We start from the raw sequence: 26,201 nt of genomic DNA on the forward strand, positions 1-26,201 counted from the left end.
TTACTGTTTGTATCATGGCTTGTCTGTCAGGTTTGTTGGGCCCTGGCCCAGAAGCCTCTAGCTCAGAGGCAGCAACCTCAGCAGATGATTGGGCAAAAGCCCTGGGGCAAATCTTGGAGAAATGTGTGCTATCCCATGCTATGGCAAGCTCCTATTGTAAGTTAAGATTATTCCCTGGGGAAGAGGAGTTTGAACCCTGGCTGGAACACACCACTGAAATGCTAGAGCATTGGGCTGTGCCAGACAGAGAAAAACGAAGATGTTTAGTAGACAGTCTCCGGGGCCCAGCTTTAGATGTGATTCGCACCTTGAAGCTCACTAACCCTGAGGTCAGTGTAAAGGACTGCCTAGAGGCCCTCACTCACACCTTTGGGAGCATGGAGGGTCCTGCACCCCGACAAACAGCCGGTGTGCTCATGGTGAACACCAGAGGAGACATTGCCCAGCAAGTTCAGATCCTGACAGAACGGATTGCTGAGTTGCAGAGAGCCATTGACCAAGCGCGGATTTGCAGGGATGAGGAACCTCAGGCTGTGGTGATGGATAAGTCAGCGCCTGGAGCTGCCATCCCACCCAGCCAAAAGAGGAGAGGATCATTCTTCTGCTACCGGTGTGGTCAAGATGGGCACAGGGCTGCACATTGCCCAAATGAGGAAAACCCCAGTTTCGTTTATGGAAAGCTGAGAATCAGTCATGAGACGGTCGGGGGACAGGGACCACCCAGACCCCCAGGATTTGACGGATTCCCCAGAAGAGACCACTCAGCTAGGATCCCTTCAGGACTGATAGGGCCTCGAGCAGAGGTCACTGTAAGGATTGAAGGGGCAGAGTGCAAAGCAGTGCTTGATACCGGATCTCAGGTGACAATTATATTCCAGTCATTCTACCAACAGGTGCTCAGGCACCTGCCTATCCAGCCATTGACTGGCCTTGGCCTGTGTGGTCTCAGCATGAATGAATATCCCTACAAAGGGTATGTCATAGTGCATTTGGAATTCCCTGAGGAGGTGGCAGGGGTAAGAGAAGAGGTGGACACAGTAGCCTTGATATGCCCTGACCCTAAAGGGGTCCCTGATGTGTCAGTACTGATAGGGACCAACTCCAGTCTCTTCAAGGTGCTTGCAGAATACTGCAGACGACGGGCTGGGGACCAATATCTGGATACCCTGATGATCCATACCCTTTGTGCTGAAGCCTATAGGAAGATTGAAGATGCTAAACAGGAGATGTCTGAGCTACCAATGGGTACTCTAAGGTATGCAGGCGCAAACCCTTTAGTAGTGCCTGCAAGGACAGAGCAGGAAGTGCTCGTCATGAGCACCTGGCTGAAAGGCAATAAACGAGTGTTCGCCATGGTAGAACAACCAACTGAGGGAGAGCTTCCTGATGGGGTCCTGGTCCCCTGTGGAGTTATAACTTTACCAGCAGCATCCCAGGACACAGTCACAGTACTGATTGCGAATGAAACAAGTCGTGATATTATTGTGAATCAAGGGCAAAAGATAGCAGATCTTTTCGAGACTGAATCGATTGTGAGTCCCCAGTGTGAACCGCACATTCAGACTATAGATCCATCAAGGTTTGACTTTGGAGATTCACCCTTGGACGAAGAGTGGAAGGATCGCCTGAGGAAGAAGCTCTCTGAAAGACCCAAGGTATTCTCACTGCATGAGTGGGATGTGGGGTGTGCCAAAGGGGTTGAGCATAACATCAGACTACATGATCCCCGACCTTTCAGGGAGAGATCTAGAAAAATTGCACTTTCAGAGATGGATGATGTGCGACATCACCTTCAGGAACTGGCTGCAACTGGCATCATTTCCGAGTCCCACAGCCCCTATGCTTCACCCATTGTGGTAGTCCGAAAAAAGAATGGGAAAATTCGGATGTGTATTGACTACCGCACCCTGAACCGCCGTACTGTGGTTGACCAGTACACAATGCCCCGAGTAGAAGATGCATTAGATTGTTTATTGGGAAGCCAGTGGTTCTCAGTATTGGATCTTCGAAGTGGATACTACCAGATCCCCTTGGGAGCAGAGGACAAGGAGAAGACCGCCTTCATCTGCCCATTGGGGTTTTATCAGTTTGAACGCATGCCTCAAGGGATCTCTGGGGCCCCCGCCACATTCCAGCGCCTCATGGAGAAAGTTGTAGGGGATATGAACTTACTGCAAGTCTTGGTCTATTTGGATGATCTGATTGTATTTGGAAGGACCTTGGAAGAGCATGAAGAGAGACTTCTTAAAGTACTTGACAGGTTGGAGGCCCATGGGCTGAAACTTTCCATTGATAAGTGTCAATTCTGCCGAACATCAGTGAAGTATGTTGGTCATATTGTATCCCAAGAAGGTGTGAGTACCGATCCGGATAAAGTAGAAGCACTCACTACCTGGCCGCGCCCCAGAAACTACAGAGAGCTTAAGACTTTCCTTGGATTTAGTGGCTACTATCGGAGGTTTGTGAAGAATTATGCCACCATTGTAAAGCCTCTGAATGATCTTACCAGGGGATACCCGGCCATCAAGAGGAAAGCTAAGACCAAGAATAAGGGGAGACCCCTACGACCTCCCGATCCAAGACAATATGGCCCCCTAGAGCCTTTTGGACCACGATGGGAGGAGGGATGTGAAAGGGCTTTCCGAGAGATCATTAGCTGTCTAACTCATGCTCCAGTCTTAGTTTTTGCTGACCCAAACAAGCCATTCCTCCTACATACAGACGCCAGTTTGGATGGTTTGGGAGCAGTCTTGTACCAAGATGTGAACGGCAACCGTAAACCTGTGGCCTTTGCGAGCCGAGGGCTGTCTGACAGTGAAAGTCGTTACCCCATCCACAAGTTGGAGTTCCTGGCCTTGAAGTGGGCCATCACTGAGAAATTTCGGGACTATTTGTACGGTGCTAATTTCCAGGTATGGACAGACAACAACCCACTGACTTATGTACTGACAAGTGCTAAGCTGGATGCTACTGGACAACGATGGGTGGCCGCCCTGGCCAGCTATGAGTTCAGCATACAGTACCGATCAGGGAGAAACAATGTAGATGCAGATGCGTTGTCTCGGCGTCCACAGCCAACAGAAATTGGTGAAATTCCTGTAGATGGAGTGAGAGCTATCTGCAACGGTAGTTATCAGAAATCCAAGGCACATGAGAGTCCTCATGGGTGTGTTGCAGAAACACTGGGCCTACCCCCTGAGAGTGTACCCTCTGTCTCCGTGAACTACATTATGTTGGACCAGTCCCCCTTGCCCAGGCTCAATGCTTCTGACTGGCAGAGAGCACAGCTGCAAGATGTCGACATCCGTAACACACTACTTGCAAAAAGAGAAGGGAAAAGCCCTAGTGCAGTTGCCACATCCACCCCTGAGGGTAAGCTACTGTTGCGGGAGTGGTGCAAACTGGAACTAATGCAGGGGGTGCTGCACCGGATCACCGTAGATCCTTTGCAAAATCGACGAACGCAACTAGTGCTACCAAAAGAGTACAGAGCCTTGGCCATGAGAGCCCTGCATGATGATTTTGGGCATTTGGGAATGGAGAAAACCCTGGAACTTATCCGTAGTAGGTTTTACTGGCCCCGAATGGCTGAAGATGTACGAAAAAAATGTGAGACCTGCGCCCGATGTGTTCATAGGAAAACTCTGCCTACCAGAGCTGCTTATCTGGAGAATATCACCACCAGCAGGCCTTTGGAGCTGGTGTGTATCGATTTCTTGTCTTTAGAAGTGGACAGGAAAAATATGGGGAACATTTTAGTAGTGACTGACCATTATACCCGATATGCACAGGCATATCCCACACGTGACCAGCGAGCCACTACTGTGGCACGAGTTTTGTGGGAAAGATATTTTTCAGTGTATGGTCTCCCAACTCGGATACATTCTGACCAGGGGAGGGACTTTGAGAGTCACCTCTTGAAGGAGGTGCTACGATTGTCCGGAGTTAAGAAGTCCAGAACAACACCTTACCACCCCCAAGGTGACCCTCAGCCTGAGCGGTTCAATCGGACTCTACTAAATATGCTGGGGACTTTACGCCCAGACCAGAAAGCATCCTGGAGCCAGCATGTCGCATTTTTGGTGCATGCCTACAATGCTACAAGAAATGATGCTATAGGGGTCACCCCATTCTTCATGATGTTTGGACGAGAGCCGATGCTGCCTATAGACATATGCTTTGGAGTATCAGGAGATGGCGAGAGTTATGAGACACACTTGCAATATGTCTCCCGATTACGAGAAAAACTGCAGAATGCCTATCGCTTGGCTACTGCAGCTGCCCGGAAAAATGCAGACCGTAATAAACACCGATATGATGCGCGAGTGCGCCCACAAGAGCTCCAACCTGGGGACAGAGTTCTGCTACGAAATATGGGTATTGCTGGCAAACACAAGATTGCCGACAGATGGAAGGCAATGCCTTACCGGGTGGTGGAAAAACTTAGAGATCTACCGGTCTACAAGATTAAACCAGAAACTGGGCCAGGGCAAGTAAAAACAGTACATCGGAACCTTCTGCTGCCTGTGGGAGAATTGGTAGGCGCTCCTTACGAAATGGACCATGACATGGGGCCTCAGCGAAAAAGAAGTGTCCGGCCAAGTCAACCACCCATCATGTGTGGTGAGTCCAGTGAAGCTAATCTGCCTCTATCCAGCACCTTTGAGAGTGAATCTGAAGAGGAAGATGATCCCATTGAGTATACTGGGATGCAGACCAGATTCCGGACTCCATCAATGAGACATGGAGAGAGCTCCACTTCTTTGGCTCTGAATCCTATGGCTGAGGCATTTAGGCCTGTGGAAGGAGGTTCGGTGTACTCACCTAGACAAACCTCGGAGGATAAGTTTGTCCCATCTACATCTTCAGAACTTCTGGGAGAGGAACAGGCTTGTGATGACACACCTGTGTCAGTGGACAGAGAGTATGTTCCAGGGGAAGGTGTCCCCAGTGCCCTGGACATACCAGCATCTCAACAAGAGGTGCAACGGCATGTATCTGAAGAGAGGGTACCTACACATAACCCCTTGTCAGCCCTACCCCCAGAAGAAGTCCCCACAGTTCCTGCTGTGCCTGTGCTCGATAGGCGTGATAGGGTTATAAAACCAGTGAACAGGCTAACTTACAATGCACCAGGAGTGGTTAGTGAGGATGTGATACACCTGGCACACAGGCTGGTAGAGGCCATAGTGGGGTTCCTTAGACCCTTTGAAGAGAACTCACGTTGCTGGTATAATCAGGAACATATTTTGCCGGGACGGCAAATTTTTGACTGGGGGGAGGATGTAAGCAGGGGCTGAACTGCTGCTTGCTGTCAGCCAGCTGAAAGGAGGGGTGGGTGTGCCCACTACAGTTGTTTAGCTCTACAAGGTAATTAACTGTTAACTGTTGACATGTAAATACTGCTCAGGAGAGAATCCAAGGTGTGGCTATGTAAATCCCATTCAGCCAGGGTTGATGGAGGGTCAGTGTTGGAATGGAATGTGGAGAATTGTATATAATTTGGGACTGTTGTGGGGGTCACTAATCATGCTACCCCTAAATGTGGGAACTGTAAAACATGCCACCAGTGCTTGCAGGAGAGACACCACCATCATGGTAAGAGGTCTCGGAAGAACAAGCCTCCCCCCTTCCAGAGTTGAGAGGACAGAGCTGGGGGAAAGGGTTAAAGGACTTGAGTCAGCCTGCTTCACACCTACCAGGTGTGAGCTATAAGACTGGCCCAGCCTGCACCTTTCCCCCTTTGTTTTAAGGACAGACCTAAAGCAGACTCCCTGAGGAGTCTTTTTGTTTGCTAGTCCAGTGAAAGCTGGATTCATTTGAGAGCTGAAATCACTGGTTTGGCTGAGAGGGGGTTTTGTCCACGCACAGGGTCTGGCAGTGTCCCCCCAGCCCGGGCTTAACCAAGGCTACCACCCCCCACCCCCCTGATTTTTCAAATTTTGCCCCTCTTCTGCAGCTAAAAAAAGAAGATCGATGCCTCCAGCCGGTAAATTTCTGCCCCATGCTCAGAACCTGACACACACACCCCTGCAATTTGCCCCCCTTCATCATTTTAAACACCTCCAAAGAGGAGGAAGCAAATCTGAGGAGGCAGTGAGGGCAGAGAGAGGGCAGCGGCTACAGCGAGGGATACTGAGTTTGCTCAGTTCGGGTGCGCATGCTCAGTGCACCCAAAGTCACAAATTCTGAGAAGTTAGTGTTTCGGTCGCTGCACCGGCGCTAGCGCTTTCTCCCCCCCCCCCCCCCCCATGCGCTGCGGGGCGTGAATCCGTGGCGTCCCCGGGGCCGGCGATCTCCGTGCGCCACGCGCCCGGGGCCAGCTCCGGCACCGCGCATGCGCCACATGCCCGGGGCCAGGCCAGCCCTGAGCACTTGGCGGGCACAGAGAAATGCTCCCGCAGGCGCCATGTCGCCCGCGGGCACCTTGTTGGGGACCACGGATCTAGCAGGAAGCCAAAGGGTGTATTTTAGGCTTAGATTTTCCTGCCAAATCACCTGAACTGTCTGCTTCTAGTCTTAGTGCCCTATGGACTAGCTCTGGAGTTAGGAATTAACAGTGAATTTAATCAAACAAAGGATATAGACTATTATGCATCCTCTCTTATGTTTGCCTTTCAGCTATTTGATTTATGTTTTTCTTGTGTTGTGATTTTAATTTTCAGTTTACATGCTCTGTCCTCTGTGGCTTCTTGGTGGGCTCTCTCCTTTCCTTGGCTAGTACATTTTAACATAAAAACTATTAGTTAATTTTCTCCATTTTAGACATAAGGATTTTCGTTTGTTTTTTTGTATTCATGCAGTCATCATCCTGTTTCAGATTAAACATTTCTATTTAGGCTGTCCCTTTAAGAAGGATTCTTATAGCCTTAGAAAGGTTAGCCTCTTTTCAATGCTTAGCTCTCTGCTAATTCTGACCTTGCCCTGCATACTGTACATTATACTTCCTGTCTTTCTGATGTGCGGAATGAACTGGCTGCTGGATCCCAAGAGAATCCATCTTATCTGCACTTCTTATCCTTCTTTCTTGTTTACTTGATAGTTGTAAGACTAAAGCAGATCATTTTCAAACTGCAAAACATCTGGGGATCTTCTGCCCATGAGTTATAACTTGACCTGAACGAATCACGTGGGGCACCATTAACAGGCTTCTTAAGTGTTGGGTGAACAACTCAGAACAGTCTAATTGGCTACCATTGCCTCTTTTTTCTGTATTGTAGTTCTGCCAAAGCAAGAGGATTTTGGCCCAGAGCTGCTCTTCTCAGGTTGGGAAAGTCAGGATGAACTCCTGGGGCCTGTTCCTGCCGGTTCTATCCCTTACATGAGTCATCTCCTGGCTCACAGAGACCACTTTTAGCCAGGCTGAGACCTGAGTCCTAGACAGTCTGTGGCGCATGGATCAAGAGCATTGTAGGAGATGCACTCCTTCAACTCCAGACTTTGCCAGCCTCAGAAAGGCAGACAATGGCAGCTCTGGGCCAAACTTTCCTGGCTTTGTTAGAACTAAAAGAGGTTTTTTTCCTGAATCCCAATTTTTTAAGCAAAATTTTATTTTCCTGGCACAATGCCCCCCACTGACCAAGACATAGATCTTTATTAAAGAAAAAGTTGGCTCAGGGACAGTTCCATCAATTTAAGAGCGACTGTCCTCCCTTCCCTGCCTTTTCTAAGAAGAGGTCCAGCAATGGAATTTTATCTATGCTTTACAGCCTACTCCAGGTACTTCCCTTCCCATTTACTGCTCCCATCTTCACTATCCCAAGAGTCCAGGCAGAGCAGAGATGAGGCAGGGAAGTGGGGAAGAAAGCAGTTGAACCAAATTGTGCAGCTGAGGCAGGAACTGCACTGCTGGACACATTCTGCCGATTGACAAAGTTACAGGCCCTGCAGTTAGCCTGATGAAGGGACAGAAGCACCCATCAGGCCTCAGCAACCTTAAATAATCCACCTTCCATTTCCTGAGAGTGGGCCTGGGGCAGGGTTGAGCCCAAGAGTGGAATTTGTGTGCTCCACATACTCCATCTTTGTCCCTTCTTTGTTTTCTCCCTGTCTCTTCTGTCCTAAGGATAAGGATGAAGTGAGTAGGGATGTAAAAGGCCATTTCATTGGTTAAATGTCATTTAACCTATTAAAAGGGGCACAGGTAGAGGGAGTGGCTGGAAGGCCATGATTGGTGCTAGGAGCCTGTGATTGTGCAGAAGCCTGGCGGGGGCGGGGAGAGTGGTGGGGACTCCCGGCCACTCCCCTCACCCCTACGAAGTTTCTGTGCAATCACAAATTCCTAGCACTAATTGTGGCCCCACCTCCCAGCCTGGGAGTCCCAGCTGGGAGGCGGGGTTGCAATCGCCGCTCTGGGCAGCCCAGAACAAAGGGGCTTATTAACAGGGCACCCCAGAACAGAGGGGCTTATTATCCCATGTTTCTTTTTTTTTTTTTTTGCTTGACCAAAAAATACCGCATGTCCGAAGTTAAGACTGGCCGGAACCAGTGCCGGCAGGGCATCAGGTTAGGACTTAGTGTGTGGGTCTGCTGCCTGAGGCAAAGTGAGCTCCGTGCTTAAAGGGATCCTATCCCCACCCCGGACAGACAGTTCTCAGGGTTCCCCGCTTGCTTGTCTACCTCAATGAGGGACAGCAAAGCAGTCCTGTCTTGGAGTGCCCTGAGTGCCCGCACTTGGGCCACCACAGCACATGAAGCCAGAGCTGCCCCTGGGCATGCCAGTGCATCTCGTGGGGTCGTTGCCATCAGCCCATCAGCCCATCTGCACTTGTTGCAGGCTGCCATCTGGGGGGCCTATCGGGGGGCTGTCAGGGTCCAGGCGGCCCTGTGGGAGAGCGTCCACCCCTCAGAGCCTCCCCAGTCCTCCCCACCAGGGGCTCGTGCCCCATTCCTCCCTCATGTCCTTCCACTTACCCCTCCCTAGCCCCCTTTTCTGATGTCAAATAAAAGACACCTTTTTCAAAAATAGAAACTGGGTTTATTGAACAAAACTGTGAGGGGGGGGGATGACCCTCTGGAGAGACTGGGGAAAGGAGGCAGGAAACAGGAGAAAGGGTGAGAGAGGGGAGGGGGAAAACTGGGAGTAGGGAGCTGGAAGGGGTTGGCAAGGGGAAGAAGGGGGAGGGAAAGCTCAGCACTCAGGGTTGGGGGGTCTCGTTGGGCCACATATCTCCCAGCACAGCGGGTGCAGGGGCCTTTTGACCTCTGGGGGGATGGGGAGGAGGGTGTGGAGGTTGAGGTGGGGGGTGTGGAAATTGAGGAGGAGATTGAGGAGGGAGAAATGGGAGGGGGAGAAGAAGTGGAAGGAGGAACGGTAGCTGGGGGGCAGCAGCAGGTGCTGGAGCGGTACGAGGCAGCACGCTCTGCACCAGGGTCTGCAGATGGGCACAGATGGCATGACCCTGGGCAAGCAGCTCCCTCCAGAACTCCCGTTCTTCCTGTGCCCGCTGTTCTATGATGCGGGTCAGGGCTTGCAGGGTCCCCAGCTGCTGCTCTCGGTACCCCTGCCATGTTGCGGTCATCCTGTGGAGCCCTTGGGTGCGGGAGTGTGTCCCGGGTGGGGTGCTGTGCCCTGAACGTGCAGCTGATGTGGCTGTGGAGAAAGAAGAGAAGTGGTCAGTTATCCCTGGGGACACAGTGGGTGAAGCCCAGCCCCCTTCTGCGAGGTGAGGGCGACCGTGTCCTGCACCGTCAGAGCCACTGTGCTTGCACAGAGGCCATGGTCAGAATGTCCGGCTATCCCCAGGAATGGGAGCTGCCCTGAGACCGCACCCATGCCCCTGTGCTGTGTATAGTGTGGGTGAGATGGGGGAGATATTATAAGGGGCTTGTAAAGGGAGGGCATCCTGCTGTGTCCCACCCTGGGGTCAGGAGCATGTCAGGTCTCTTCACACACACATGTGGCTATCAGGCCACAGGCCCTGTGTGGCACGCAGCTGGAGCCACCTGCCCAGGGGTGGTACAGCACGTGCTTGCACATACGCAGGTTGCTGCGTGATCTGTGGTAAGCAAGGGCCCGTGCGCGGTCCCTGGTCTCCCTCCTTCCCCCTCCCCCCCGGGTAGGGGACAGTGATGGCACTTACATGGTGTGGCCTCCCTGGATGACCCTGGTGACTCTGCTGATGGGACAGCTCGGGGGTCCGGCCGGTGTGTCTCCCTCCGTGGCAGCTCCTCCTCCACGCTCTGGTTCCAGCTCGCTGCCCCCCGGGGTGGCACGGACCGTTCCGCCCCTCAGGATGTGGTCCAGTGCCTCGAAGTAGGGGCCCCGAGTGACCCTGGTGTACCCCTGCCTCAGCTCTTTAATTTTCAGGCGCACCTGCTCCTGGGTGCGCCTGTGGCCTTTCTGGGCTATGGTGGCAGCTATAGAGCCGTAGACGGCCACGTTCCTCTGTCTAGTGTGGAGATCATGGACACTGGGGGCCTGCCCCCAAACCTCAATAAGGTCCATGATTGCCTCACTAGTCCAGGAGGAAGCGCGGCGTCTACAACCTGGGTGCTGGGGGACTGGGTGGGGGACAGCTGGCTGGCCCTGGCTGCCCGGCTCATGGTGGGGCCACTAGGTCAGGGACAGAGACTGCTGGCAGGCCTGGATCTGGCACGTGCAGTCTGGACAGAGCCTACCCCTTTAAGCACTTATTTCAAATTAGCTATTTCAAATTTGGCGTTACACCTCGTAGAATGAGGTTTACCAAATTCGAATTAAGCGCTCCGCTATTGTGAATTAAATTAAATTCGAAATAGCAGTTTGCATGTATAGACGCTATTAAAGTTAATTAAAAATAACAGTGTTATTTCAAATTAACTTTGCAATGTAGACATACCCTATGTCTGTAGCTAGTTTGAGCTCGTTTTGTGCCTTGGCCTTTCTAATCTTGCCCCTGCATACTGTATTGATTGCTGATATTCATCCTTTGCAATTTGACCTACTTCCAATTTTTTTATTACTCCTTTTTGATTTTCAGATCATGTCAGTTCTCCTGGTTAAGCCAAGGTGGTGTCTTGCCATACTTTCTATCTTTCCTACAAAGAGGAATAGTTTGGTTCTGGGCCCTTAATAAAGTCCTTTTGAAAACTTGCCAACTCTCTTCAATTATTTTTCCTCTGTGTCTTGCTTTTCATGGAACCTTACCTACCAAATGGAAAAATGCCCAATGACTTCAAATAGGGTCAAGATTCCCATAAAATGTGTTTGGAAGTTGCCTTCCTTCAGTTTTCAGAAGTATTAGAGCTTGTCTAATCCAAAATAATCCAAATTAATTTTTAAGTTAGATTAAACCCCTTTGCAAACACGCCCATTCAGAATTACATTGGCTGTACTGTAACTCAGTTTAATGTACTTCTAAAGCAAATTAAACTAAACCAAATTAAGATGATTTAATTCTGAATAAATGTGTCCAAACAGTGGATTAAAGTGGCTTTATTAATCCTGTTTAAATGCTCAATGTTAGTTCATTTGGATTAAGTTTCATGAGTGTCCATAAATAGAAATGTACCTGGAAAACACAGTGGGCAGCCAGTTTAGAGATCATTTTAACAAAAGTCTGAAAGTTGTAAAATTACATAAAATGCTGTACTACAAAAAAAACCCCTCTAAACCTAGATTAAAAGCCGTAGTTGTTGCATTTAATCTTTATTTCTTCATTTAACTGCTATTTGGCAACATCTTTACTAATAGAGTGAAGCTTATTATTTCATGTATATTTAACAGGAGGATATAAGCATCACTTATCTCTGCAGAATATGTTTCCACTAAGCAGAATTTATGCCAATACTGTCCTAGTTAACTAACTGTCAGTGTCATTCATTACCATTAGGTTAAACTGGCTTCCTGGGAACAAGCCCTATAAAACATACTATGATTACGTCATGTATATTGTACCATCTCACCGATTTCCTGAGTTGTCATGTGGTCTTAACTCTGGTGGAGATTTAATATCAAATAGAGACCGCGTAACAGTGTCCATTGAGAGTTGCCTTTACATTGTACAAAAGTCTGAAAAACTGAATTTACTTGAAGAATTTTGCTCTAAAACCACTTCATATTTTCCATTTTTCTCTTCTCTGCCCAAACAAAGCTTGCAAGGAATGTATATACCAGATACAGGTCTTGAGATGGTTTGGAGAAGCGTTTTCCAACTTTGCTCTGTAAAAGCCTATAATAAGGGTACATATCGAGCTGAATGTTTGAAACAAATGAAAGCTACAATATCAAATCCAGTTCAACTTAGTCATTAAGGCTAGTATTTCAATATATTATATGAATACAGTACTAACAAATCAAAAGCTGTCCAAAAGAGTTCAGTATATATTAATGGTTTAAATATTAGACATTTCTACAATTTGTAGTGGATCACATTTTTGCTACAGTTATCAACAAGGTTTAATCTCTCATATGTACATTTTTTAAATCTGAAAGTTTCAGGTGCTTTTATTTATTACAAATATGAAGGCATGTTTTTAACCTGTGAAGATAGGAAAATGTATAACTTGGCATGGATACAAAATGTATCCACTTCATTCACCAGTCCATATGGGTCACAAATTACAACTATTGTTTCATCATCTGTAGGGTTTCCATTGTCAGATCAATAGTGCATAAATACTAATTCCTAGTATTAATAAAGTTATACTCCATTATAATTGACCATCTTATTGCTCACTCCATTGTAGGTTTGAGCCCTCAGAATTTTCAGTGACAAGTTTGGGTGAAAAAAAGGACATTACATCCCACATCACCCAGTGTTTGTTCAATATTATTCAAATAGTAATGTTTTCATCAAAACCTAATGTCATCATCTGCCAAAGAATAATACAAATGAATGAAGAAAAATTCTGTAAATACATTAGGGGCTGAAAGCTGAAAGAAACTGTAAGGCCACTTCTTAGCCAGCATAAGAGAGCTAATAACAGAAGAGATCAAGAAGACTGAGTCATTTAGTGCCTATTTCACTTCAGTCTTCATTAAAACAAGTTAATGGTGATCAGATACTCACAGGTAATATTAACAACATGGGGGAAGAAATGCAAATCAGAACAAGGAAAGAACAGGTTAAAGAATATATTAATAAGTTACATATGGTTGTCATCAGACCTGATGAAGTTCATTTTGCAGGACTTAGAAAATGGAAGAAGAGTGAACATAGAACCTATTTTTAAAAAGGGAGAAAAAGTGAACTGGGGGATTTGGAAAGATAGTGGAACACATTTTTAAACAACCAATTTAGAATAATAGAACACTACAACTGGAAGGGACCTCGAGACATCATTGAGTCCAATCGCCTGCTCTCACAGCTGGACCAAACACTGTTTAGATCATCCCAAATAGATGTCTAACCTGCTCTTAAATATCTCCAGTGATGGAGATTCCACAACCCTCCCACAACCCTGGCAATTTATTCCAGTGTTTAACCACCCAGACAGGCATGAAATTTTTCCAAATGTCCAACTTAAACCTCCCTTGCTGGAATTTAAGCCCATTGCTTCTTGCCCTATCATCAGAAGCCAAGAAGAACAATTTTTCTCCCTCCTCCTTTTAACACCCTTTTAGATACTTGAAAACTGCTATCATGTCCCCTAATAGTCTTCTCTTTTCTAAACTAAACAAGCCCAGTTCTTTCAGTGTTCCCTGATAGCTCATGTTCTTTAGACCTTCAATCATTTTTGTTGCTCTTCTCTGAACCTTCTCTAATTTCTCCACATCTTTCTTGAAATGTGGTGCCCAGAACTGGACACAATACTCCAAATGAGCACACAGTAGAGCCGAAGAATGATTTCTCGTGTCTTGCTCACAACACTCCTGTTAATGCATCCTAGAATCATGTTTGCTTTTTTTGCAACAGTGTCACACTGCTGATTCATATTTAACTTGTTGTTCACTATGACCCCTAGATCTATTTCTGCAGTACAGCCAGTCCCCAAGTTACAAACGGGTTACGGACCAAACACTTGGTCGTAACTCAAAATGTTCATAAGTCGGACCCAATTGAGTTACATTGCAACCGCGCTGTTCATAAGCGTGCTTTGCGTTTGTAAATCGGGGACCGCCTTTACGACCGCTTAATGGGAGGTTTGGTCATAAATGTGAACGGTTGAAAATCGACCGTTTGTAACTCGGGGACCGGCTGTACTCCTTCCTAGACAGTCGCTTCCCATTCTGTATGTATGAAACTGATTGTTCCTTCCTAAGTGGAGTACTTTGCATTTGTCCTTATTAAACTTCATCCTATTTACCTCAGACCATTTCTCCAGTTTGTCCAGATCATTTTGAATTATGATATTATCTTCCAAAGCAGTTGCAACCCCTCCCAGCTTGGTATCATCTGTAAACTTAATAATCGTTCTCTCTATGCCAATAACTAAATGGTTGATGAAAATATTGAACAGAGCTAGTCCCAAAACAGACCTCTGCGGAACCCCACTTGTTATACCTTTCCAGCAGGATTGTGAACCATTAATAACTACTCTCTGAGAACGGTTATTCAGACAGTTATGCACCCACCTTATAGTAGCCCTACCTAGGTTGTAGTTCCCTAGTTTATTGATAAGAAGGTCATGCAAGACCATGTCAAGTGTCCTACTAAAGTCTAAGTATACCACATTCACCACTTCTCGCTTATCCACAAGGCTTGATATCCTATCAAAGAAAGCTATCAGATGATTTGACATTTCCCAACCCCGCCATTTTTACCATTGGCCTCCCTCCAATTGTCCTCCTTCAGATCTCTATTTAAAGCTCTCCATTGCCTTGATGCCTTCAAAAGCTTAACAACAGTTAGGCTGCTCACAGGCTAACTTTACTGCCTACTTTACTGACCAATAGTGGGTATATCAATTGTGCAATCATAGAGTATAATTCCAGTTCAAGTAGACAAAATGAATAAGTTCAATAGAGAATATATATAGTTTCAACAGCTGGGAAAAATTGTTCTTCTATGCTATACCTGGAGTTGTGAAAACACATTGTAAAAGCAGATGGGCCAGACCTTGATTTGATGTGTTTCTTGACAGCTAGTGCTTGTGGAATGGACCATGTACACAGTGCTTCTGGCAGTTGTCATGTTCCTTTTCAGCTTTGCACTCTGTGCTTCATGGGTTAGTTTGTGGATTGTGGGGGGCTTATTTGCTGTACACCAAAGAAGCACGGAGTAAATGCAATGAGAAAATACATGATAGATCATTTTCAGCCTGAAATAATGAGCATTGGGAAGAATTACCAAAAGCTGAAAATGCAAATTTGGATGCTGCAGGGGACTGGGCTCTGAGGATTTGGGTTAGGACTTTCTCCAGCAGGAATGAATTTAGTAATACCATTTTGCATTCACATACAAGATCTGGAAATGTACATTTATTTGGAAGCATTATTTCTGTTGCTGAGAATCCCTCTTCCCTCAGGAACACCTTTATATAACGAAAGAAGCCATCCCAAATTCTCTTTGAAGAACAGGTAGTCACAACTTAGGGTATGTCTGCCTTGGCACTAATCCTCCCGGCCAGGGTAAATAAACTTAGAATCCTAGGGCTAGAAGAGACCTCAGGAATCATCAAGTCCAGCCCCCTGCCCAAAGCAGGACCAATCCCAACTAAATCATCGCAGCCAAGGTTTGTCAAGCCGAGACTTAAAAACCTCTAGGGATGGAGATTCCACCACCTCCCTAAGGAACCCATTCCAGTGCTAGGGAAATAGTTTTTCCTAATATCCAACCTAGACCTCCCCCACTGTAACTTGAGACCATTGCTCCTTGTTCTGCCATCTGTCACTACTGAGAACAGCCTTTCTCCATCCTCTTTGGAACCTCCCTTCAGGAAGTTGAAGGCTGCTATCAAATCCCCCCTCACTCTTCTCTTCTGCAGACTAAACAAGTCCAAATTCCTCATCATCTCTTCGTAGGTCATGTGCTCCAGCCCCCTAATCATTTTAGTTGCCCTCCGCTGGACCCTCTCCAATGCATCCACATCCTTTCTGTAGTGGGGGGCCCAGAACTGGATACAATACTCCAGATGTGGCCTCGCCAGAGCTGAATAAAGGGGAATAATCACATCTCTGGATCTGCAGGCAATGCTCCTCTTAATGCAACCTAATATGCCATTAGCCTTCTTGGTTACAAGGGCACACTTGTGGTAAGGGACTCAATCAAATGCCCTGAAAAATAGCAGTGTAGATATTATGGCTCTGCTAAAGACTTGGGCTAAGTGCCTGACCCCAGACCCAAAGGTGTGTGGCAGTGGGCATGATCTTAGGTTGCTAGTCCAAATACCCACCCAGGGCAATGAGCTAGTTTGAGTCTCACTAGTGCAAGTCCATCTACCCAGGCTGCGATGTTCACTTCCAGCTGCAATGTGGACAGATCCTTAGGCTCTTTCAGGGAGGAATTTAAAGGAATAAATTTGGTATTTTAAATTCTCAGCACAGCTTCCAAGCAAATAGTGCTTGGGCCAAAGTTTTGTTTGCACTAGAGTGAAGCTGGGAGTCTAAAAGAGGCCAATGTGTGTGTGGGCAGCCAGGATCAGGGAAGCAGCACAGTCATAATGGCTGGGAGATCTGTATCCTCTTAGAGGCTCCCATGGTGGAAATTAAAGCTTCCTCCCAGCAGGAACCAGTGTGGAGGAAGTGGATCACTGCCTGCGTGACCTTAAAATGACTTTCCTGTCATACTAGTCAGGGCACAGAGGCCTGTTACACTCCAGGGCTGTGTCTAGACTGCATCCCTTTTCCGTAAAAGGGATGCAAATTAGACACATCGCAATTGCAAATGAAGCGGGGATTAAAATCCCCCCCGCTTCCTTTGCATAAACATGGCTGCCACTTTTTTCCGGCTTGGGGCTTTGCCGGAAAAAAGCGCCAGTCTAGACGGGGATCTTTCGGAAAATAAAGCCTTTTCCGAAAGATCCCTTATTCCTCAAAGCTTTATTTTCTGAAAGATCCCCATCTAGACTGGCGCTTTTTTCCGGCAAAACCCCGAGCCGGAAAAAAGCGGCAGCCATTAAATCCCCATTTCATTTGCAATTGCGATGTGTCTAATTTGCATCCCTTTTACGGAAAAGGGATGCAGTCTAGACACAGCCCATGTGTCTGACTCAGTCTGCCTAAGAAGCAAACTGGTTCTTGACAGTCTCAGAGGGGTAGCAATGTTAGTCTGTAACTTTAAAAAAAACCAATCAATGGTCCTGCAGCACCTTAGAGACTAACAACACGTGTAGACAGTATCATGAACTTTCACGGACACAACCCACTTCTTCAGATGACCAATAATGACCAAGAGGCACAGAGGGTCAAATATAAAGCAGAAAAAGAGGGGAGAAGGGTAGGAGAAGAAACCCTTGTCAGCTAAAGTACCCATGCTAAATGAGGCTAGTAGGGTGGGTTGTAAGTGCCCAATGTTTAGCTTTTGATGTCATTTGGGTGTTGAATAGAACAGCCCATCCGAAAAATGTCTTTGTTCAATCCCTGGCTAAATGTGTCGAATTTGCATATGAAGGCCAATTCTGCAGTTTCTCTCTCTAGTTGGTTCCTGAAATTGCTTTGTAAAAGGATAGCCACTTTTAAATCTTTTTTAACTTGCCCAGACACTCATTAATGGATTTAAAAGTGGCTATCCTCGTTATTACAAAGCAATTTCACGCGCCAACTAGGGAGAGAAACTGCGGGACTGGCCTTCATATGCAAATTTGACACATTTAGCCAGGGATTGAACAAAGACATTTCTTGGATAGGCCGTTAGCTTTTGATGTCATTTGGGTGTTTAATATAAGTATCAGACAGTTACAGCCCACTCTATTAGCCTCATTTAGCACGGACACCTTAATTGACAGGTGTTTTTCTCCTCCCCCTCTTCTCTCTTTTTCTGCTTTATAGTTGACCCTCTGTGCTTTCTGCTCATTATTTGTCATCTGAAGAAGTGGGTTGTGCCCATGAAAGCTATCTATATTTTTGGTTAGTCTCTAAGGTGCTGCAGGACCATTTGTTGTTTTTTATGCTTCTTGATAATGTGTGTTTTTATGTTCTAATATTGTGTTTCTCCTCATATTTTTTAACTATATTCTTATGAGTTTTCAGTCTAGTGAATAGCCTTTTCAAAGGAGAAATAAGAATTCTTTGTATTTTATTGTGTTCCAATTTTAAATGGTGATTTCCCTCTATGAAAAACAGCAAATATCCTAAGATTAGTGAGCTCTAAGATGCCAGCAAACTACACTGTATACCTCTTTTTACTAATTCAAGAAAGTAAAGGCCCTAAATGGTGTTTTTGTCTTGGTCCTTTTATTCTTCCTGACTGATTAATAATGGAATCAAAATAGTAATAATAACTGTGTCTCCAGATAACTTTATTCTTTATTGCCTCAAGTGTATATCTAAACTCAAATACATTAAAGGACTACATTTCTCATCTGATGCATCAAGGTTTTAGGCATGCAACGCCTTTTATTGTTGAAGTTACTCATGTAATTCCCTAAGAGCTACACTAAAAAAATATCTCCAGTAACTCCACTCTATAAAGCCAATTGAAATATTTCTTTTCTGCTTATAGGGCTGTGATTCTCAGATGAGCATGTCAGAAATGTCCTGCAGTGAAAGTACCTCTTCTTGTCAGTCCCTCGTACATGGCTCAACTCCAGAAATCCTCATCGGCCTACTTTACAATGCCACAACTGGAAGACTATCAGCAGAAGTGATAAAAGGCAGCCACTTCAAAAACTTGGCAGCAAACAGACCACCCAGTGAGTGATAATCTTTTTTTTTAATTATCCTAATACTTTTGTACTTGTGGGGCTCTCAGTGGTGGGAACTTCAATCCTATCATTTAGTCTTATCCAGTCAAAATGAAATACAGCAATCATCAACTAATCTGTTTCATGTTTTATATTTCTACTCAGTTGGGAAATAGCAAAAATCTAAAATTCAAAATATTAGTTATAAGTTGACAAGAGTGTTTTAATTTTTCAAGATGACTATAATAAAGGTAATTTATTAATGATTAATTGCTAACCTCATATCACAGGCCACGAATAAAAAAATATAGCTTTTAAAGAAAAAATATGTTCCAACCAATATTAGTGTAAAATTGATGAAGCTATTGCTGTTACTAGGGAATCAACATTACAGTCTTTAATTGTGTATGGGCTTGTGTATGTATGTGATCCATTTGGAAAGTTATGTTTCACTTCGGAAATCTCAAAAAAGACAATCTAAGACAAATTCTAGCCTTTTCCATGTGACAGGAAATGTCACATGTGTACATCCTATTTGGTCAGGGACAGTCCCTTTTTTAACCTTTGTCCCAGCTGTTCCAACCTTTTTAGCAAAACTGGGCATTTGTCCCATTTGCTCTTGCCAACTGATCAACTTTATCAAAAAAGAGGGGTGCAGTACTGAGAAACATGGGAGGGGGGAACTGATGATGCCAGCCATGTGCAGAAGTGAGGCTTAGTGGGGGGAGGGAGAAAGAGTTTCATTGGGAGGCAAGCAGGGTACCAGTGTCCAGTGACAGTCTGGGGTCAGTACCTTGCGGGAGGGGGCCTTGGGCTAGCCCTATGCTGTGTCCCATTTTCCCTTTGACAAATATGGTTACCCTTCTATGTGATGTAGTACAGAGTACCACTTAACTTGGAAAATTCATCATTGGCTATAGCTGGGAAAACATTTTCATTCTAACTTAGTCTCTAAAAGTACCCCAAATAAAACTTGGTTTAAGATGAACCTGTATCTGAAAATATCTCCAAACTTTCTAAATTTGTATTTTGAATGTGAGCATAATTTGCTGAAATAAGACACATGGAATAAGTCATGTGATTTTTTTCATTTAGGTTATGTCCACACTACAAAGAAAAGTCGGAAAAAAGATATGCAAATTGCAAAACGCAATTTGTGTATCTTTTTCTGCTTTTTTCCAAAAGAGGCTTCCCTTCCGGTGCCAAATTTCAGAAAAACCTCCTCTTTCGGCACATCCCTTATTCTTTATAAAATGAGGTTTACAGGCTTGGTGAAAGAATGTGTCCACTTTCCCCCCAAAAAAATCGGAAAAGCAGACATGTTCCTTGAACGTGACAGTGCTTTTCCAGGATACCTCTGGAATCCCAGAAAAGCACTGCAGTCTAGACATAGCCTCATTTACAGTTGCCATTTTGGTTGGATGTATTCCTGGAGTTTTTTTCACATGACATAATCTTTAATTAGAGATTCATCTTAAATTCTGGAGATCCCCAGGACAATCCTGGAACTATACCTCAATCCGTGACTGGTTGCTCTTTCTCATGTGTGGAGAATAAGCCCAGCTAATAAGAATTCCTTTGATTTGGTTCCTGTGATATTCCATTCTAATTCTCTGCTCCAGCTTGGCAAGGTTCAATGGGTGTCTGTCTGACTCACGCAGGTTGCTGCCAAATATGCCTGGATGCTCTCACCACATTATTCCCCAATCTGTAATTTTCCTACGGTTTTGAAGGCTTATCTGGCTGGTTGCCAATATTAAAAAAGCTGTTTTCATATCCTGCCCATCTCTAGGGCTGTTCTTGTCTTGAGCAGCTGAGTCAAGAGTAGACACCGAGACTTGAGACTCTCTCCTCTCCCTTCTCTTGTCCTTATTTATCCCAATTACCTTTGCCTCAGCCACCTCCTCCTCCTCTGAACAGCTTTGTATAGCGATGGAGCTGAGCTCAAAAAAGTGTGTAGAATCCTCTCCAGCGTCCTTGTGTGGCCAAACAGCAGCTCCAAAGACATCTCTTTGGAGTCAAAACCAAATAGAGGGTGGGGATCAGAGAAACTGGAAAGGCTGGAGAGGGGAGCAAGAGATGAGGAAATGTGAAGGAGCCAAAGCCCCGGAGGAGGGAAAAGCCAGAAGAAACATGGAGAGATGGGGGCCTCCGGTGAGTGCGGAGTGGGACAAGGGAAGTTAGAATAAGGGGGCGGAAGGGGAGATGTACGAATCCAGGAAGGACAGAGATGACCCTGTATTCCTTGAGGGATGAAAGAATAGATGACTGCCCTTGAAGTTGCTGGAGGGGGAATAAGCTGCAGTTTCCTATTAGATATAAGTGTACACATTTTATGCAAATTAGATCTTGAGCTTTTTTAATGCGTCATTCATGGCAAGTGTAGCAGTGCCCTAATATTTAACTTTCATTTATTTCCCAGTTATTAGGAATTACTGTATTAGTATATGGTTTGATTAACATGAGGGCCTAATTCCATGTGTGCAAATGTGAGACCAGAGTTCTATTGTTTCCTTACATTCTAATTTCTAGTTCTGATCTGAGTTCCTGAACACTCCTGGTTCCATAGAATCCAAGTTTCACCCATGGATTTCAATGAGATTTGACTGTGAAAAATAAGGGCTTGTTCAGACACTGCTCTGAACGGCTGTGAACCCACATACATTTGGCGAAGTCTTTTCTAGCCAAACCTGACAGAGGGTCCACATATCTGTTACTGATGGAAGAGTGGTACTGAACTTATCAAGCTACAGACTGACCTATACTAACAAGAAGAGTTTGGAATTTGGCCTGGTTTAGGTTCTATAGTATAATTATCTAGGATGACCAGATGTCCTGTTTTTAAAGAGACAATCCCATATTTACTTCCTCCTGCAGGTGTGATTTGCAAAATAAGCAAATGGTCCCTATTTTCTGTCTTCGTCAGTACTGGCAGGTCTGCTGCTGGCCAGATCCCTGCTTGCCAGCCACCTACCCACCAGTGGTGAGTGAGGGGCGGGGTCCAGGGCCCAGTGATGGCAGTGGCAGTGCAAGGCTGGTAGTGGGGCAAGGCTGCAGCATGAGTGGCCAACTGCTCCCACTGCTGGTCCACCAGTGCAGCCACAACTGTTTGCTGGCTCGGACCCTGTCTCATTTCCAGCTGTCACTAGCTGCTCACTACTTGATGTGATGGCTGGTGAGTATGGGCAGGTGCCAGACGGCTCTGGGTAGCTTCTGCTGCTCACCCATTGGCCCTTACCATGTTCCCCCTTTTTCTATCCCATCCCTACTGATGCATCCTCATCTATCAAAGCCCCAGTACTCCTCCATATGCTCCCCAATGGGGCATATCCTGCTCCCCGCACTGTGCAGGGAACCAGCCCCAGGTCGCAGTGCTCAGCTCACCTACAGCCTGGCGGCCAGACTCATTCCCTCTCCCATTGCCTCTGGCTGGGCTGATGCCCTGGGAAAACTCAAGAGCCTCCCAGAGGAACAAAGCCTGTCATGTGCCAAACCCATGCCTGGCACTGGAACAAGGAAGCCCCTCCACCCCCACTAAGCTCCGGAATGGAATGGGGAGGGGAGCGATTTCCAGTCTGTTCATGCCCTGACCTGGCAGGCTTCCCAGCTGCCCTCAGGACAGGCATTTAGCACCCTCATTACTCCCTCCCTGGATGCTGCCCACGGGAAGCATGCGGCTCCTCTGAGGCCTAGGCAACCACCTCCCCTGCTCAGCCATTGCTTTGGCTGAGTTTGCTCAAGTCCCAGCAGTTACGTTGCCTGGGCCCTGGTGGCACAGTGCAGTTTAGGGCTTAACTTGGTCCTGTCCATGTTTTAGGCAGGGGACAGGAGGTGGCAGTGTTCTATTAGTAGCCAGCAGCAGCCTGGAGGTGTCAGCTGCCCTGAAATGCTGGGCAGCCAGGGAGGGACAAGCTGCCTTCAGCCACAGGGGAGTGTGTACAAAGGGGGAAGAGATGAGCTCTTGTCAGCCGATGGTCAGGGAGTGAGTGGTATGTGTGTGTGTTATACACCCGAGACTTCAACTGCTGGGACCAGGATCCCTTCGTAGCGGGTAACCTGGAGAAGGTTGACGGGCGCCCCAAGAAGTTTACAGGGAGAACTTATTACACCTCAGATTTTTACTGCTAGGATACACGATCTCTTCGCAGCGGGCAGCCTGGGGAGGCTGAGAGATGCCCCAACATGATCCAGCGCTCAAGCTTTCCCTATATCTGTCCCTTATGACCGGCTGGAGTTCCTTTTTAAAATTGTGCTTGTTCTAAAATTTGTGGTTCTGTTACAGCAACCGAAGGAGTCAGGTCACAGCTTAAACAGTTACTATTTTATTGTTACAGGGTAAACTTAGCTGTTAAATGCTACTACTATGTTACAGATAACACAGCCACTACAAAGGACAGGACAGAAATTACACTAATAAGTCACTTACAGGTCCCATGAAACCCTTTTGGTTTTCTGAGCTCTTATTAAATGCATGCAAAATAGACACCTAGCAGGTATATATTCTCACCCCTGTGTTCCAGGCTTGGCGTGGCCAGCATCTTTCTCTCAATCCCTCGGGAAGAAGTAGGGCGAGGTTGGGCATCCCACAGACCTCGGGAGTCAATCAATACCTGCCAGCAGGTATAGATGATTGGAGCTCAAATGGGGTGGGCTACTAAACGTAGGCTTCTTCCTGGTCTCGTAGGCTTGGGTCACGTAGGCTTCTTCCTGGTCTCAAGTGGCCAATTAGGAAAAATGGCTTTGAACACCAAGTTTCCCATAAAGAGTGCAAAGCATAATTCACACCTGGGAAAATGCAGACAATGGGCACCTCTGGTATGTGATGGGCGAAGATTTCTCTCCTGGGACAGTGCAGGCTTGTCAATTACTGGTACTAGCCATCAGGGCGACGGGAGGCCCTGGGTCATCAGCTAGCCCATTTACTGTCTGGTTTCTGTTTATGGTAGAGTCGGGGACAGGCAGCACACCTGCGTTCCCAGGGCATCAAAGGCTGACTGCCTTTCTCTTGCTCTCTGAGGGAGGGGAGGAAACAAGATGGGGTTCATGTCTGGCTACAGCTCTGCAAAGACAAAGGCCAAGTTATCCCTTCCTCCTCCCCCACTTGTGGCTAGAAGCAGCTGTGGAGGGGTCCTGTGAGCCTCCCCATGTGCTGCCATGGGAAGATATGGTGCCAGGTCCCAGGAGAGGGAGCCCATCCTAGGGACCCACGCAGGCATGGGAGAGTGGAGAATGCTGGGCAGGGAGGAGAGGGTCAGTTGTTTCCCCCTCTGAGTAAGAGGTGAGTGGGAGTGTGTGTGTGCTCACCCCTTCCTATGTGAACCCTAAAGCTGTCTAGATAAGAAGGTAAATAGAGTCCAACTACACAGTATTTCTTTTTAACAGGCTATAACACGTCAGCTTAGTGTTCATTTAAAAGTTAGTACTGCCTAGTTCTGATTCATTGCTATTGAACACACTTCAATACAAGTAATTTGATCAGATGTCCCATATTCAACATAAAGAAATATGGTCACCCTATAATTATCTCTATGGAGTGATGAAGATGAATGTACTAATCCTGATGAATGTTTATGTATTTTTAAAATTCCATTTTAAAGGTGATAAAGTAATGCATAAACTTTCATGAGATAATTAATTTTAATTGATGAGTTGTTTACATTTTAAAGAAAAGATGGATCCACATTTGAATCCTAGGTCTGAACATCTGTGAATTTTGCAGAAGTTTAGATCAGTTTCACTTTGTGATTCAACTTCATCTTGCTTCATCAAACAGAAGCCAGGTAACATTGAAAATAATGACTGATGAAGAGAATTATACATTTATAGGAATACCTTCCCAGGTCAATCATCTTTCATTCTGTTATTTGTAATATACTAAGTATAATTTCTGTCTATAGTCTTACTTAATATGCTGGAGTTTGCATGAAAAAGCATAAGGTTTGGTAAAGACAATATGGTGATATTAATCCTGTCTTTTATAACCTGATCAGTTGTGTGATTCTTTCTGTGTTCAGTGTTCTTTAAATCCAATACCTATTAATACAAATCTCCTGCTATTTAAACAGTGTAATTTAGTAAAGATTACACAATGAATGTACAAAATTCTCATTTCATTGAATTTTACCCAACAATCCTTGTGTTCAATCCTCTATCTGAACTAAACTGCTAAAGTTTTGTGTTCTTCTGCTCCTATGAACAGTGTTTCCTCTTAAACTTTAACCTTTGACCCTCTCTCACCAAACTATTGACATCTGGTCATTATTTCTTTTACTGCTTTCCACCCCCTGTTGTCAGACGGACTGTTCTGTTGTCTAAAACACTTGATAGGTGGACAGGTTTATATAATCCGAGGTGAGTTCCCTGTACAGACTAATTGGATGTTGTCTTTTTCATGCAAAAAAAACTTTGCCAGTAGTAAAGCTGTCCACAACTGTCCACCATGTTGGTTTCCAAAACGTATTTTTATTATCTGTGGTATTCTTAAAAGCGGTAGTAGCATTTATCTCTGTTTATGGATGATGGGTATTTCAGAGTATCTAAAAAGTAAAAACATACAATGAATGAGTTTCTTTTTACACAATCTCTTGTCTTTTTAATAATCTTCCTGTCATGTCTATGGGAATGTCTAGACTACAGGCTTTTGTCAACAGAGGCTTTGTAGACAAAGAGCATCTATACTACAGCCAGTTCTGTCGACAAAGCAAGCCGCTTTTTCGACAGAGTCTAGCCGCTCGCTTTTGAAAAAGCACAGTGTGGATGCAATAGCGCCTTTTTTCGACATAACTCATAGAATGAGGTTTACCACCATCAACAAAACTGCCATGTTCTGTCGACTTACTGTTGACAGAATTCGGCGGTAGTGTAGACGCAGGTATAGTTTTGTCGGCAAAAGTCCACTTTTGTCGACAAAACCCTGTAGTCTAGACACACCCACAGATAGGAATTAAAAAGGGAGATTTTTGAGACAGTTGTTTATTCCCCTAATAGGAGACAAACAAGAAAAAATAGTTTTTCAAAATAAATGGCTTATCACTCCAATATTAAAAACCATGGTGTGTTAAATGTATTTTACAGTATTTATTTTAAATATTACTTCCGCTTTTTAAAGTATTTCCTGAAGCAGTAGGCAAGCCACATCTTAAAGAACCATGTTAAATTGTGCAAAGAGTCTTTATTTTCTTCTCCAAACACATTAAATGTAATTTTGTATGAAACTAGGAACTATAAAATAGACTTAATCTGTTTTGTAAATATCCACCATTTAATACATATGGCTACATTTTGGTCTTTAAATGTAAATAAAACCAAAAAGCCTTAAATAAGAAACCACATCCATGCAGAGATTTTTTTAAGCATTTCATCCTTAGCTGTTTGATGTCATTGCTGCACACCAATGTTCATTTTTCCTCTTCATTAGTTGTCTTCATTCCACTTTGTGTGTTCATATTTTCTGAAAACTCAATGGTGTTGTGGCTAGTTGAAGCTTGCTAAGCGTT

The 26,201-nt window shown here is 45.5% G+C and overlaps 1 protein-coding gene across 3 annotated transcripts in view; it reads left to right on the plus strand.

The window, feature by feature from the left end:
- Positions 1-26,201, plus strand: part of SYT14 (synaptotagmin 14) — a 283,919-nt gene that overhangs the window by 250,122 nt on the left and 7,596 nt on the right. For all 3 annotated transcript variants that reach the window (XM_089777423.1, XM_075925106.2, XM_025178349.3), the window contains one exon: positions 18,525-18,714. In XM_089777423.1, coding sequence (XP_089633549.1) covers positions 18,525-18,714 — 190 coding nt within the window. The remainder of the gene's footprint in view (positions 1-18,524; positions 18,715-26,201) is intronic.

This window comes from Pelodiscus sinensis, chromosome 3 (assembly GCF_052426305.1).
Source record: "Pelodiscus sinensis isolate ZL-2025 chromosome 3, ASM5242630v1, whole genome shotgun sequence".
In the NCBI taxonomy this organism is placed as follows: Eukaryota; Metazoa; Chordata; order Testudines; family Trionychidae; genus Pelodiscus; species Pelodiscus sinensis.